The sequence below is a fragment of the Lepidochelys kempii genome, chromosome 5 (genome assembly GCF_965140285.1).
Source record: "Lepidochelys kempii isolate rLepKem1 chromosome 5, rLepKem1.hap1, whole genome shotgun sequence".
Lineage (NCBI taxonomy): Eukaryota > Metazoa > Chordata > Testudines > Cheloniidae > Lepidochelys > Lepidochelys kempii.
The window spans coordinates 2,034,293-2,048,849 of NC_136384.1; the positions used below are offsets into that span (position 1 = coordinate 2,034,293).

The following is a 14,557-nucleotide window of genomic DNA, read 5'->3' on the forward strand; positions in this document are numbered from 1 at the left end:
GTTGAGTATATTGTCATCGAACGGTGCAGCCCTCGTGCTGGTTGGGATGTCCCAAAGTCTCAGAAGGAGACGCCAATTCCTCCCTTAAGATATATCTTGGGCTCTAGGTGAGTTTGACCACTGGTACCAATGTCAGTATGTGGTCGTCCTTCTCCAGTCTTAGGGTACATCTACACCGCAGCTAGTGGTGTGCTTCCCAGCTCAGATAGACAGCACTTCTAGCTCTGCTTGAGCTAATGCACTAAAAATATCAGAGTAGCTGGAGGTAGCACGGGTATTGGCTTGGGCTATCCATTCAAGTACATAGCTAGGGAGGCTAGGCAGGTTTGTAATTCAGCAACTAGCCTGAGCTGCCACCCTTGTTACCCCAGCTAGTCTGCTATTTTTAGCACACTAGTTTGAGCAGAGCTAGCATGTGTGTCTACTAGAGTTGAGAGGCACACTCCCACCTGCAGTGCTGATGTAAAATTACAGCCAATGGATGACTTGGAGACTATCTCTGGAGGAACAGCATTTGTGATTGTCCTTGCAGAAAGGTCCCACATGGTGTTTTGAGCGGATTATGATAATCTAGTCTGATCTCTGGCATTACCATGGGCCGAAGTGTCTTTGAAAAACTCCCACTTAGAATATTGTAGCTATAAAAATTACAAATGTTTGAAAGGCTGCAAATTCAAAATTAAAGTGAATGACCATAAGAAGAGAGGATGGAGGTGAAGTAGCTATTACACACCAATCACAAATACAAGAAGCTAGCAGGAGATAAAATCTTTCAAGGGCATTCAACTATTAAGTCGAACCAAAGAAGTCCAATATGTAAATCCTGCTTATCTACACATCTCCAAAATCCAAAAGCTTCCTAGAAGCGCGAGATAGTAATGATGGCCCCAAGATTTATCATTCCCCAATAAATTTCATAGTTATGTTAACTGCTCACAAGAAGCTAGCATCAGTTAGATCTGAGCCATGAATTAAGGAAAATACCACCACAAACAACAAACTGGACAAGCTAGAGAATAACAGTTTATAAAATTTTGAGAGGACACCAAGATGGGAGGGGTTGCAAACCCTTTGGAGGACAGATTAGAATTCAAAATGACTGGCAAATTGGAGAACTGGTGTCATATCAATGAGATGAAATTCAACCAAGACAAATGCAAAGTATTTCACTTCGGAAGGAAAAATGATTCGTGCAAGTACAAACTGGGGAATAACTGGCTAAGTGGCAGTACTGCTGAAAAGCATTTGGATCACAAATTGAACAGGAGTCAACAATGTGATGCAATTTCAAAAAAAGCTAATCTCATTCTGGGCTGTATTAAGAGGAGTTTTGTATGTAAGACCCAAAGTAAATGTCTCACTGTATTCAGCACTGGTGAGGCCTCAGCTGGAGTACTGTGTCCAATTCCAAAGGACACACTTTAGGAAAGATGTGAGAGTTCAAACCAGAGAGAGTCCAGAGAAGAGCAATAAAAATGGTAAAAGGGTTTAGAAAACCTGATCTCTAAGGAAAGAATTTAAAAAACTGGGTGTTTTTAGTCTTGAAAAAAGATGACTTTGGGGGACCTGATAGTAGTCTTCAACTACGTTAAGGGCTGTTATAAAGAGAACGGTGTTCAATTGTTCTCCGTGTCCATTGAAGATAGGGCAACAAAGTAATGTGCTTAATCTGCAACCAGGGAGATTTTTGTTAAATATTAGGAAAAACTTTCTAACTATAAAGGTAGCTAAGCTTTGGAATAGGCTTTCAAGGGAGGTTGTGGACAAACACTTGTCAGGGATAATCTAGGCTAGGTTTATTTAATCCTGCCACAGCACAGGGGGCTGGACTTGACTTCTCGAGGTCCCTTCATGCCATACATTTTTATGATTCTTTGATTCTATTAGATAAATAGGAATATCAGACTTTACCCTACACACAAGTTTGCAGTGGTTTACTAAGGGTGTGTTTTTAAACTGGATTTAGTTAGATCTGTGCAAAATTCTGTGTGGACACATCAGTTTAAGAGTGTCTTATTTTGGTTTAGCTTAATATGTTTTTACTGGATAAAGTTAAATTGAAATAAACTACTTAAACCCCGATCATGGTGTCTATACACAATCTTGCATCTAACACTAAACTGCTTAAAAATATACATTTAATTAAACCAATGAAGGTTTGTGTGTAGACAAAAGCCTTTGGGTCATAGGAATACCTAAGGATTTGAGAATGTGGTCAACTCCTTCATGAAGCTAACAGGTGATATTGGGAAGTGATTCACACAAAGCATTGATGAGATGTAAAAATTTTCAGAGGCTATTGACTGAGTATAGAGACAGGTGGGAGGGACTTCTGCCCTGGGACCACAGTAGAACTCTGGGGTTAATTTATCTCTATAGATTTAGCCACAGGTTCTCTGCTTTGTCCCAAGGACTCACACAAGGAGCCTGGGGGTTGGGTTGTGCAAATTGCTAGCCTGCAGATGGAAAGACAGGGACTTGTGGAGTCCGGAGCGGGGCACCTGGGTTGTCAACAGCCAGTAGTTTTGTGAGAGTTTCCTTCCAGACAAGGCTCCCTTGTGCTGCAAGCAGGCTGTAGCAATTCCCCCTGTACCCCTTGCATAACCCCCTAAGTGTCTCAGTAATCCCCACAGTCTGATGTGCAAGCACCTCTCACCTCCTCCCACAGTGATATCTTGTATCAGCCAACGATCCAGTTATAGACTGAACATTAGTAAAGATATATGGAGCTGAAATGATCCAAAGGGCAATACTCTGAACTTCAAATACAAAGTACAAAGCAACTCTAACATGACTAAGGCTTTCAGTCACAGGGCATACACTATCCCCCACATAATAAAATCCTTGGGTAACTGGCCTAGAACACACAACCTTATTGAGAGAAACCAAAAAGGCAAACAGTCCAATTTTATCAGCATTATCTGGGATTCTGAAATCTAGAATGAACTAAAAAACTTACCAACTTTACAGGAAATAACTTGCAATCCAATCCAGTCCCTAAGAGCTTCAGTGGCATGGGTGGAAATGTTCTGTTTTACTTTTAATACTTTACAGCATTACTTTTGGAGGCAATCACTGACCACACCAGATGTGAATGTAAATGATTTGTTATAAATGATAGATAATTTCCTAACTTTAAGGCCTGCTTGTTCTTGCAAGGTTTGCTGTATAAGAATAAACTCTCTTCCAGTGAATGACTGCAGTGACAGAGTTCAAAGGCCTGAAGAACATACAAGATCTTGAGATGCTCAGTGCCCTATAAATGGGTTTGGACGTCCTCAACGCACTCTCTAGAAACCAGTCATGGTATGAGTCAATCCGGGAGTGGAGGCACAGTGGTCTGGTTTCCCTCTGCATCCACTCTCAGATTGACCCATACCATGACTGATCACAACTATTAGCAAAGCATAACATAACAGCACTGGCAGTTTAATGGAAAAAAAATCAAGACAGCAGCATTGGTGGTATAAAAGACAGCTGTTCAGTAGGAGGAGGATGCTTGGAAATTATTTGTTCTTAGAACTTAAAATAGACATTAAAATGTAAAGTAAGCATATTCTTACTCATTCTGTGCAAATATTTCCCAAAACAGAATATTGGGAGCAAACAGGTGCTTCATCACCCTGGTGCTTTAATCATTGCTCGGCATGGAAAATTAAATTTTATCACGACTGCAAACATACCCTTCACACAGGACAATCCAATTTCAGAGCCAATTTCGGAGGTTATAATATGTTCAGATTCTAATAAGCAAAAGTTTCCTATTCACAAAAAATGTTATTGGCTTCCAATCTTGAATCAAAAACTGTCTGAAGAAGTTAAAAGTGAACTTGAGCTCCAGGAGCCCAAATGGCATCAGAAGTCAGGATTAATTAATAATACTGTTTTCATCTGGCCAGGAAGCTAAACCCCTTCTTGTCAGATGCCAACATAGCCACAGCAATCCATGCATCACTAGCTACGAGCTGATGACTGCAATCCATGGCAATAAGGGAAGCTCCAGATGGTGTAATGTTCAGTGGCCGGTCTTCCAAGTAGCACAGACCAACAATAACACATGAGCCCCAGCATCATGCATGCCACATTCCTATTCAATAAAAGATTCAGTTTAAGACCTTGATTCTTTATTTTAAGACCCTCAAATGACTGAGCTAGTTGTAATCCTCAGGCAGGATGGAATTAATAGCATGAAAAATCAGACACAGGAGTAAGACACTGGGCCTTCTCAGTAGCTGGTCCATGGCTGTGCAACTTCCTTCAATGAGGATCTTACCATCAGAACATCCTCACTCTGAAAACCCTTCAAAACTCTGCTCCCACACCTTCTCCACCCTCATTTCTTAGCGTCATGGCCACTCATCCCCAACCTTCGCTTCCCCATTCATATCAGTCATTTTCCAGCTACTCCCACAAAGATATCTGGGGTTTGGGGGTCCTTTGGGCACTACTACAATTAACAGTGCCAATGCCATGTTCAGTGCAAGGGATAAAAGCCATCTTTTTCCAGTAGCTTTCCCTTAGGGATTTCAACAATAGCTTGATGTGAACCGAGGATAAAAAGAAAGGAAGGAAGAATGGGAGTACTAATGGAAAAAGAACTTCTAGCCCATCCGAAAATGGCAGTAGAAGGGGATGAGAGAATATCTTCTCTTGACCAATTAATTATATATGTATGTAAGTACGTTAAATGCTCATATTACAGCAATAGGCTTATTATAAATACCTGTAGAAGACAGAACTTGGAACTTTGTATTCCTTGGAAACAAGAGACTGATGTTAATACCAGCTATAAACCAGATGCTACAGTGACAACTACCATATAAGAATCCAGACAGATTATCCCTCAAACAGCTGATGAACAATTATCCCTCAAACAGAGCAATGAACAATTGCCAACTGTGCCCACATATCTATTCAGGGGACACCATCACAGGGCCTAATAACATCAGCCACACTATCAGAGGCTCGTTCACCTGCACATCCACCAATGTGATATAGGCCATCATGTGCCAGCAATGCCCCTCTGCCATTTACATTGGTCAAACTGGACAGTCTCTACGTAAAAGAATAAATGGACACAAATCAGATGTCAAGAATTATAACATTCATAAACCAGTTGGAGAACAATCTCTCTGGTCACTCGATTTCTGATCTAAAAGTGACTATTCTTCAACAAAAAAACTTCAAATCCAGACTCCAGCAAGAAACTGCTGAATTGGAATTCATTTGCAAATTGGATACTATTAATTTAGGCTTAAATAGATACTGGGAGTGGCTAAGTTATTATGCAAGGTAGCCTATTTCCCCTTGCTTTTTCCTACCCCGCCCCACCAGATGTTCTGGTTAAACTTGGATTTAAACTTGGAGAATGGTCAGTTTGGATGAGCTATTGCCAGCAGGAGAGTGAGTTTATGTGTGTGTGTGTGTTCCCGGTGGGGGGTGGGGTGAGAAAGCCTGGATCTGTGCTGGAAATGACCCACCTTGATTACCATGCACATTGTAGGGAGAGTGGTCACTTTGGATGAGCTATACCAGCAGGAGATTGAGTTTGTGTGTGTGGTTTTTGGAGGGGGGTGAGAGAACCTGGATTTGTGCAGGAAATGGCCCACCTTGATTATCATACACATTGTGAAGAGAGTGGTCACTTTGGATGGGCTATTACCAGCAGGAGAGTGAGTTTGTGTGTGTGGGGGGGTGGGGGGGCGGAGGGTGAGAAAACCGGGATTTAGGCTGGAAATGGCCCAACTTAATGATCACTTTAGATAAGCTATTACCAGCAGGAGAGTGAGTTTGTGTGTGTATGGGGGGGGGGGGGTGAGAAAACCTGGATGTGTGCTGGAAATGGCCCACCTTGATTATCATGCACATTGTAGGGAGAGTGGTCCTCAGTCCCTGGAAAAATCATGGAGCAGGTCCTCAAAGAATCAATCCTGAAGCACTTGCATGAGAGGAAAGTGATCAGGAACAGCCAGCATGGGTTCACCAAGGGAAGGTCATGCCTGACTAATCTAATCGCCTTTTATGATGAGATTACTGGTTCTGTGGATGAAGGGAAAGCAGTGGATGTATTGTTTCTTGACTTTAGCAAAGCTTTTGACACGGTCTCCCATAGTATTCTTGTCAGCAAGTTAAGGAAGTATGGGCTGGATGAATGCACTATAAGGTGGGTAGAAAGCTGGCTAAATTGTCGGGCTCAACGGGTAGTGATCAATGGCTCCATGTCTAGTTGGCAGCCGGTATCAAGTGGAGTGCCCCAAGGGTCAGTCCTGGGGCCGGTTTTATTCAATATCTTCATAAATGATCTGGAGGATGGTGTGGATTGCACTCTCAGCAAATTTGCGGATGATACTAAACTGGGAGGAGTGGTAGATACGCTGGAGGGGAGGGATAGGATACAGAAGGACCTAGACCAATTGGAAGATTGGGCCAAAAGGAATCTGATGAGGTTCAATAAGGATAAGTGCAGGGTCCTGCACTTAGGACGGAAGAACCCAATGCACAGCTACAGACTAGGGACCGAATGGCTAGGCAGCAGTTCTGCGGAAAAGGACCTAGGGGTGACAGTGGACGAGAAGCTGGATATGAGTCAGCAGTGTGCCCTTGTTGCCAAGAAGGCCAATGGCATTTTGGGATGTATAAGTAGGGGCATAGCGAGCAGATTGAGGGACGTGATCGTTCCCCTCTATTCGACATTGGTGAGGCCTCATCTGGAGTACTGGGTCCAGTTTTGGGCCCCACACTTCAAGAAGGATGTGGATAAATTGGAGAGAGTCCAGCGAAGGGCAACAAAAATGATTAGGGGACTGGAACACATGACTTATGAGGAGAGGCTGAGGGAGCTGGGATTGTTTAGCCTGCAGAAGAGAAGAATGAGGGGGGATTTGATAGCTGCTTTCAACTAGCTGAAAGGGGGTTCCAAAGAGGATGGCTCTAGACTGTTCTCAATGGTAGCAGATGACAGAACGAGGAGTAATGGTCTCAAGTTGCAGTGGGGGAGGTTTAGATTGGATATTAGGAAAAACTTTTTCACTAAGAGGGTGGTGAAACACTGGAATGCGTTACCTAGGGAGGTGGTAGAATCTCCTTCCTTAGAGGTTTTTAAGGTCAGGCTTGACAAAGCCCTGGCTGGGATGATTTAACTGGGAATTGGTCCTGCTTTGAGCAGGGGGTTGGACTAGATGACCTTCTGGGGTCCCTTCCAACCCTGATATTCTATGATTCTATGATTCTATGGTCACTTTTGATAAGCTATTACCAGCAGCAGAGTGAGTTTGTGTGTGTGGTTTTTTGGAGGGGGGTGAGGGAGTGAGAGAACCTGGATTTGTGCAGGAAATGACCCACCTTGATTATCATACACATTGTGAAGAGAGTGGTCACTTTGGATGGGCTATTACCAGCAGGAGAGTGAGTTTGTGTGGGGAGGGGGCGGAGGGTGAGAAAACCTGGATTTGTGCTGGAAATGGCCCAACTTGATGATCACTTTAGATAAGCTATTACCAGCAGGACAGTGGGGTGGGAGGGGGTATTGTTTCATGGTCTCTGTGTGTATATAATGTCTGCTGCGGTTTCCAAGGTAGGCATCCGATGAAGTGAGCTGTAGCTCACGAAAGCTCATGCTCAAATAAATTGGTTAGTCTTTAAGGTGCCACAAGTACTCCTTTTCTTAGTGCAGATACTGTTTCTACCAGTGTTTGTATAGTGCGCACAATGAGGCTCCAATCCGACCTAGGGCCCCTGGGCACTACCATAATATAACCAACAAAAACTAGATTTGGTTTAGATTAGAAAGGAGGAAACTATGCAGAGCAAATCTGAACCCAGATCTCCACAGAATCTCAATATCTTTCTGGTTTCTGAGCATCAGTACAATATGTCCAATAGTCTTATTTCATTCAGCAAGTACAGGAGTTCTTGACTCAAAAGAACAAAACCTCAGGCAACTGATCAAAATTTCAAGGTAGCATCCGAAAAATGGCATTTGTTCCATGACCCTGCTCACTGCAAATCCATTTTACTTGTGTAACTTTATCCTATAGGTTTATGTGGAATTAAGCGAAACTACATTTGGAGAACATGCTCTCAAACTGTCAGAATAAGGATTCCTGCTAAAAGAAAGCCCCACACATCTGATCTTAATGCAGCTGGGAAAGTTCAAAGTCTCAGATTTATTTAATCTCAATTCTTGCTTTTCCTGCAGGAATCCCTATTATGATGAGAGATGCGTAGGCCAGCTGGGACCTTTGCTCATTCCTCAAACTCAACCTATACCCTATCTAAAGAGTGAGAGAGAGTGAGTGTGTGTATTCTACCTTCAGGAATACTGGAAAACTCATGAGAAAGCCTTTTCATGGGAGACTTTTTTCAGCCCTAATATTTGTGTGCTTATCCCAAGGGTACACCTAAACATTATGATCCATCACCACCTCTCCAATTTCTCTGCAGCTCCTTCTGTGTCTGTTCCCTCCTCTTCTTGATAATATGTTCACCATCTTCAGCTACCCTCCTATCTTCAGCATCTTTCCACACTCTGGCTAGCTGTAGTGGGGTGGACACCCGCTCGGGCCCAGAGGGGTTTAAAATAGCCCTGGGAGGGGGCTGGGGCAGGGGAAGAGCTGGGCTGATTGGCAGAGCAGCCACAGCTGGGGGCCAAGCCCCAAACAGACCCAGCAGGCCTTATCATAGAATATCAGGGTTGGAAGGGACCTCAGGAGGTCATCTAGTCAAGCTGCCTCTCCACATTAATGGATTCATCATAACAAACACTCTCCAACCCTGTAAGGCACATGAATATTACCATTCCAAATTTGCAGATGGGGAACTGAGGTAGAGAGATTAAAGGACTTGCTCAAGGTCAATGGAGAAGTCTGTGGCACAACCAGGAATTGTACCTTCCTTTGTAGTATTTCAGACCAGTGCCTTAAAACACAAGTCCATCTCTCCCTCTCCTTGGAAAGGGCATGTGTCTGCAAGAGGGTGGTGGCGGTGCAGAACAGCAGCAGTGTAGAGCACAATTTCGAGATCTCATTCATTTCAGAAAATGTGTAGTCATTTTAATAGAAGCTGAGAGACTTCACCAGTCGTTAGACTAACACAAATCTAAACAAACCGTCAATTACGAGATTCTGTATACGTGCACAGTTTGGAAAAGACTATGGACAACTTGTTTGCAAATGGCTCTTCTCCAGTCCCCTCCTCTCCCCGTTCCCACCCACCCCACTGTCAAAATGTTACAAGGAAAAGCCACTCACTCTGTAAGCAATCAGCATTGAGCAGGTCTTGGCACTTCTCGTGACATTTGACCCCACATTCAGTGCAGCGCATACCCTGCCGTGCAATGCCCCATAGGAGCCCTTCACACTCGTAGCAATATGTAGGGGTCGTAGCTGTCCACACCTCAAAATTGTGAGGGGTTGTGCAGGAGATAGGGTAAATTAAGGCTTGCAGGGTCTTCTTATATACATGAGATTTCTGCAATACAAGAACACACATGAAGCAATGTCTGGGATTAGGATGCTGTTAACATGCATTGTTTAAGCAAGAGAGTCTTATCCTGGGATGATGGGACTGTTTTCTTTAGGGAATGTATCATTTTTCTTGAATGAAAAAGAGAAAAGGCTAAGATTAAATCATCAACGCCTGTCATGTTACGCCTGATGGAGCCATGACTGAGGTAGCCAAGCATGCTAATCAGAGGACCTGGTAGAAAACACCATTTCAAAATCAGTTTTGCAGTTACTTTAAATAAACCATAACCAATGACATTTAGAGAGCAAGAGAAGTTAGGTCTGTGTGTAATAGTACACTACATAACAAAGTTCTACTCGGCATGTCTTTGTTCAGAAATCAGACCCTTACATGCTATTCTAAGGTTCTATCTGGGACATCATATTTGACACACATTTTTTAAAAAAACCAAGTAATACCAGTTGCTTTACACCTAGACTCCTCGTCCTGCAGTGCTCATCTGATACTCCAAGAAGAATCTTAATATTCACAGAACCAGCCCCCCAATTTGTTTAGGAAAGGCCCCGGGGAACAAATAAAATCTACTTACCAGCTCTTCATCCTTAAGAGAAGTTCTAGTGGCCATTGCTGAGGTAATTCCAGCCTTTCTGGATTGAGCCAATGACTGAGAAGGAAAAGTGTCTGTTATTCATTACAAAAGTGTACACAAATTCACTGGAGGTCACATATTTGTACATGCACAAAAGGGAAGATTCTGCTACCAGCAATGGTACTGAACAGAAAGTCTACACAAGTCAACAGCCCTCTGCTACATATTCCAAATGTAATTTCCTTACCCCAGAATGAGTCAGGGTGTATACTTTAAATACATAAAACTTGTTAACCATTTATGTTTCCTTCTGCCCTAATCCACTTTGTTCTGGAGTGAATTTTATTATTTTCCTCTGTATGAAGTGTAGATGAAAACTGGATTCTCTCCTGCATCCTTGAAACAGACAAGGTTTATACACAGTGTTCTAAACTCATGCTCCAGCTTTTACATTCAAGTTCACTCAGACAAAGGACATCAAATTATCAGCCTTGTCACCTAGAAAGAGCTCCAAACAGGGATGGCTGGATTGGGTCAGAATGAGGAGAATAAACTAAAATCTTGAAGGACTTTATGGGGTTGGAAGGGCAGTGTGTTCGAATGTGTCTGTGTGTCACATGCAGTGGCAATCACCGAATATAATGATCATCACTGCTTCTCAGAGTATCTACCTTCACATTACATATGATGGAGGGACTGCAATCTTACATTTCTTTGGTTACTGTTTTTTCAGCACCTGCCACTGGCATCTAAACAATATCTAAAAGGCTAGATAAGCAGATTAGGTCCTCCAGCAAACTACTCTAGCTATAGGAAGGCAGACAAGGAAATACGAGATGATGTTGCTGGTTCTATTAAAGCCAGCTAACCCTCTCAGAAGCCATCTCTTACTCTGATTTATGATGCTTGAGAGAAGACTGAAAAGGTTCATTCAGTCAGTGATGTGGTGGGCCAGAGTGAGGCATATGCATGCATTGTGGTATGGCAGCATTCAAAATAAAAAAGCAGAAACATTGGAGGGGAAGTAAAGTAAAAAAAATCTTTACTTCAGGTAAAGACGTGGTGGACAGTTTTTAGCTCCACTTACCATAACCTGTAGAGAGAGTGTGAAAGCATACAAAAGAAGTATAATAGGTTAATTCCATTATTACAAAGTTCCCAGAGATACAAGCAGTTAGTAAAACATACCCTCCTAGCCTCTGCACGTGCCAGATGAACAAACCAAATTCTCTATCTTTACATAGAATACATTTAGATATCAGTGTATGGGGGTTAGAGATTTCACAACTTCTCCCAAGTGTTACTGTATTACCTGCACCTGATACTATACTCAACCACCACCCATAGAAGTTACACTCCTCTGACATGCCATCAGTGTAAGAAAGCAAGCGGACCTCACTGTATGGTTTCTATTGGAGCATGTAACAGTGGGCAAACAGGTTTCAGTGATGGGAGGAATTTTTAACCTTCAAGGAGCACAACAAGTCCTGTGTACAGACACGAGGAAACAGTCGGCAGATTTATTTCTCTTGAACGTTCTTAGCACCTAGTATTTTTCCGAAACACCAGTCTAGACGTTTTCATATTCTACCCATAGGTTGGAGATAAATTAACTGGAGTAATAAACAGTATTGCGCCCCAAGGCACAAAGGGACTAGAGCAATTATAATATTCATAGAAAGAAAAATCTTACCAAATCACTGACAAGTGGAATTGGTTTCTTTTTACGTAGATCAGGCATGCTGTCAATGCCATAGAGACCACCTGCAGGCCTGGAAGTACATGGGGGAAATGTGTTAATAAGGTCACAGAAATGGCACAGTATGATACTGTCACAAAACATCCTGTAGAAACCAAACATGGCCTCCTGCAAATATTGATCACTCTGCTAATAAAGTAATCAATGTAAATAGAAGGAATCAATCTTGACACTTGAAGGATTAATACATTGTGACTCAGTAATAAATAGAAAATGCTAAACCCTACAACGAATAACCGTGTCAAGTTTAAATGCTGAGAAGCACTTTGCTTTCTTTTGGTATAGCTGCACCACAATTTACTGCTGCTATTTTGAGCATGTCATAAAAGTCCTTGGAGGTTTGGAAACCATGTTGGCCTCCTTCTTATCCCCTCTCTTCGCCGCCCCTCCCAATGAAATCAGTTTTGATCTCTCCTTCAGAAAAAAAAATCACAAGTTTTGACAGAGTTAATGCCAGAAGTAATCATACACAATTGTGGCAGCAACACTTCAAACTCTAGACAGACACACTCCATTTACTGTAACCCCAGCCTCCTGTCATTTTTTGTGTATCTACCAATATTCAGAACACTGTTACAGTGTGAGAGAGAGGTAGATAAGGTGGGAAAGTGCCAAAGGGAGAATGACCAGCCTAAAGGTCATAGCCAACTGTCATTCACATCAGTGCAGAACACAAGTCCTGGGACTCAGGCCTTTAGGATTTTGGGGGGAAATTCCGTATTTTGGGGAAAAGGAGAAAACACTTCTCTAGTTTTTTTATTTTTATGATACCAAGACTATTTCTAATATTCCAAACCTCGGGGCAAGGATGGATTTAATCACCAAGGACTATCACTAAGCTGACAGGTAGAGGCATGAAGATTCATAGACAACAGGAATACAAGTGCTTCAATATGGTAAAATTATATTTATTTTACAGCATCCAGAAGAGATGCAATGATTTTTTTAAATCAAAACTTAAAAGATTCTCCTCTCCAAAAATAAATAGTTTTTAGTATACTTTCTTTTCCATGCAAGTTACCTGACCAATGCAGGATTCTTGTAACAGAAACAATCATCGCCTTTAAATTTCAAACATTTTCCATATAAAGAGAGGGGGATTTTAAAACATTATAGATTCCCACACTGAAGTGCCAGCCATTCATTAGTAAAGTCGGCAGCGGAGTGAATGGCTGTGTTCTTTCCATGAAAACCAGAGTCATTTCCTTGGCAACGCTTACAGCGTGTAATATTAAATGGTACCGTTCATTTTCCTTGGTGCAGAAAACAAATCACAATCATCCTTTTAAGTGATAATATTAGGCAAATGTAAGTTTGAGCTCAAAGTGGCTTGTCACTGAGAGTTAAGTGCCTCACTAAATCCATTGCATGCATTTACACAACACCAAGTAGAAGGCAGTATGCTAACTACAAAAGCGCAGAGCACTAGCTGTGAACAAATGTGCTTTCCTTTAAGATCACTGTGGTTACACTACATGTGTCAAGGTTCCTCCCCCACTCTGAACTCTAGGGTACAGATGTGGGGACCTGCATGAAAAACCTCCTAAGCTTATCTTTACCAGCTTAGGTCAAAACTTCCCCAAGGTACAAAATATTCCACCCGTTGTCCTTGGATTGGCCGCTACCACCACCAAACTAATACTGGTTACTGGGGAAGAGCTGTTTGGACGCGTCTTTCCCCCCAAAATACTTCCCAAATCCTTGCACCCCACTTCCTGGACAAGGTTTGGTAAAAAGCCTCACCAATTTGCTTAGGTGACTACAGACCCAGACCCTTGGATCTTAAGAACAATGAACAATCCTCCCAACACTTGCACCCCCCCCCCTTTCCTGGGAAATGTTGGATAAAAAGCCTCACCAATTTGCATAGGTGACCACAGACCCAAACCCTTGGATCTGAGAACAATGAAAAAGCATTCAGTTTTCTTACAAGACGACTTTTAATAAAAATAGAAGTAAATAGAAATAAAGAAATCCCCCCTGTAAAATCAGGATGGTAGATATCTTACAGGGTAATTAGATTAAAAAACATAGAGAACCCCTCTAGGCAAAACCTTAAGTTACAAAAAAGATACACAGACAGAAATAGTTATTCTATTCAGCACAATTCTTTTCTCAGCCATTTAAAGAAATCATAATCTAACACATACCTAGCTAGATTACTTACTAAAAGTTCTAAGACTCCATTCCTGGTCTATCCCCGGCAGAAACCAGCATATAGACAGACACACAGACCCTTTGTTTCTCTCCCTCCTCCCAGCTTTTGAAAGTATCTTGTCTCCTCATTGGTCATTTTGGTCAGGTGCCAGCGAGGTTACCTTTAGCTTCTTAACCCTTTACAGGTGAGAGGAGCTTTCCCCTGGCCAGGAGGGATTTCAAAGGGGTTTACCCTTCCCTTTATATTTATGACAACATGTAAACTAAAAACAGAACTTTTCAAGCAAACATCCTGATTTCCTCCATAAAAGAGGGATGGACCGCCATGACAGAGACTTCTTATTTTAAAATGCGCATTATGCAGCATCAATACAGCACACCTTACGTGGATTAAAAACTGGCTACCTGACAGATCTCAAAAAGTGGTTGTCAATGGAGAATGATCATCAAATGGGGATGTTTCTAGGGGAGTCCCACAGGGTATGGTACTAGACCAGTGGTTCCCAAACTGGGGTTTGCAAAATGTTACAGGGGTTTTTTTTGGGGAAATTCCCTAATGGCGGACAGAGCTGTCCCTAGGGACCCCG

The 14,557-nt window shown here is 42.3% G+C and overlaps 1 protein-coding gene across 9 annotated transcripts in view; it reads right to left on the reverse strand.

Moving 5' to 3' along the window:
• UNC13B (unc-13 homolog B) overlaps positions 1 to 14,557 on the reverse strand; it is a 390,473-nt gene that overhangs the window by 138,559 nt on the left and 237,357 nt on the right. For all 9 annotated transcript variants that reach the window (XM_073343305.2, XM_073343304.2, XM_073343298.2 and 6 more), the window contains 3 exons: positions 11,748 to 11,826; positions 10,055 to 10,129; positions 9,249 to 9,468 (listed from right to left, as the gene is read on the reverse strand). In XM_073343305.2, coding sequence (XP_073199406.1) covers positions 9,249 to 9,468; positions 10,055 to 10,129; positions 11,748 to 11,826 — 374 coding nt within the window. The remainder of the gene's footprint in view (positions 1 to 9,248; positions 9,469 to 10,054; positions 10,130 to 11,747; positions 11,827 to 14,557) is intronic.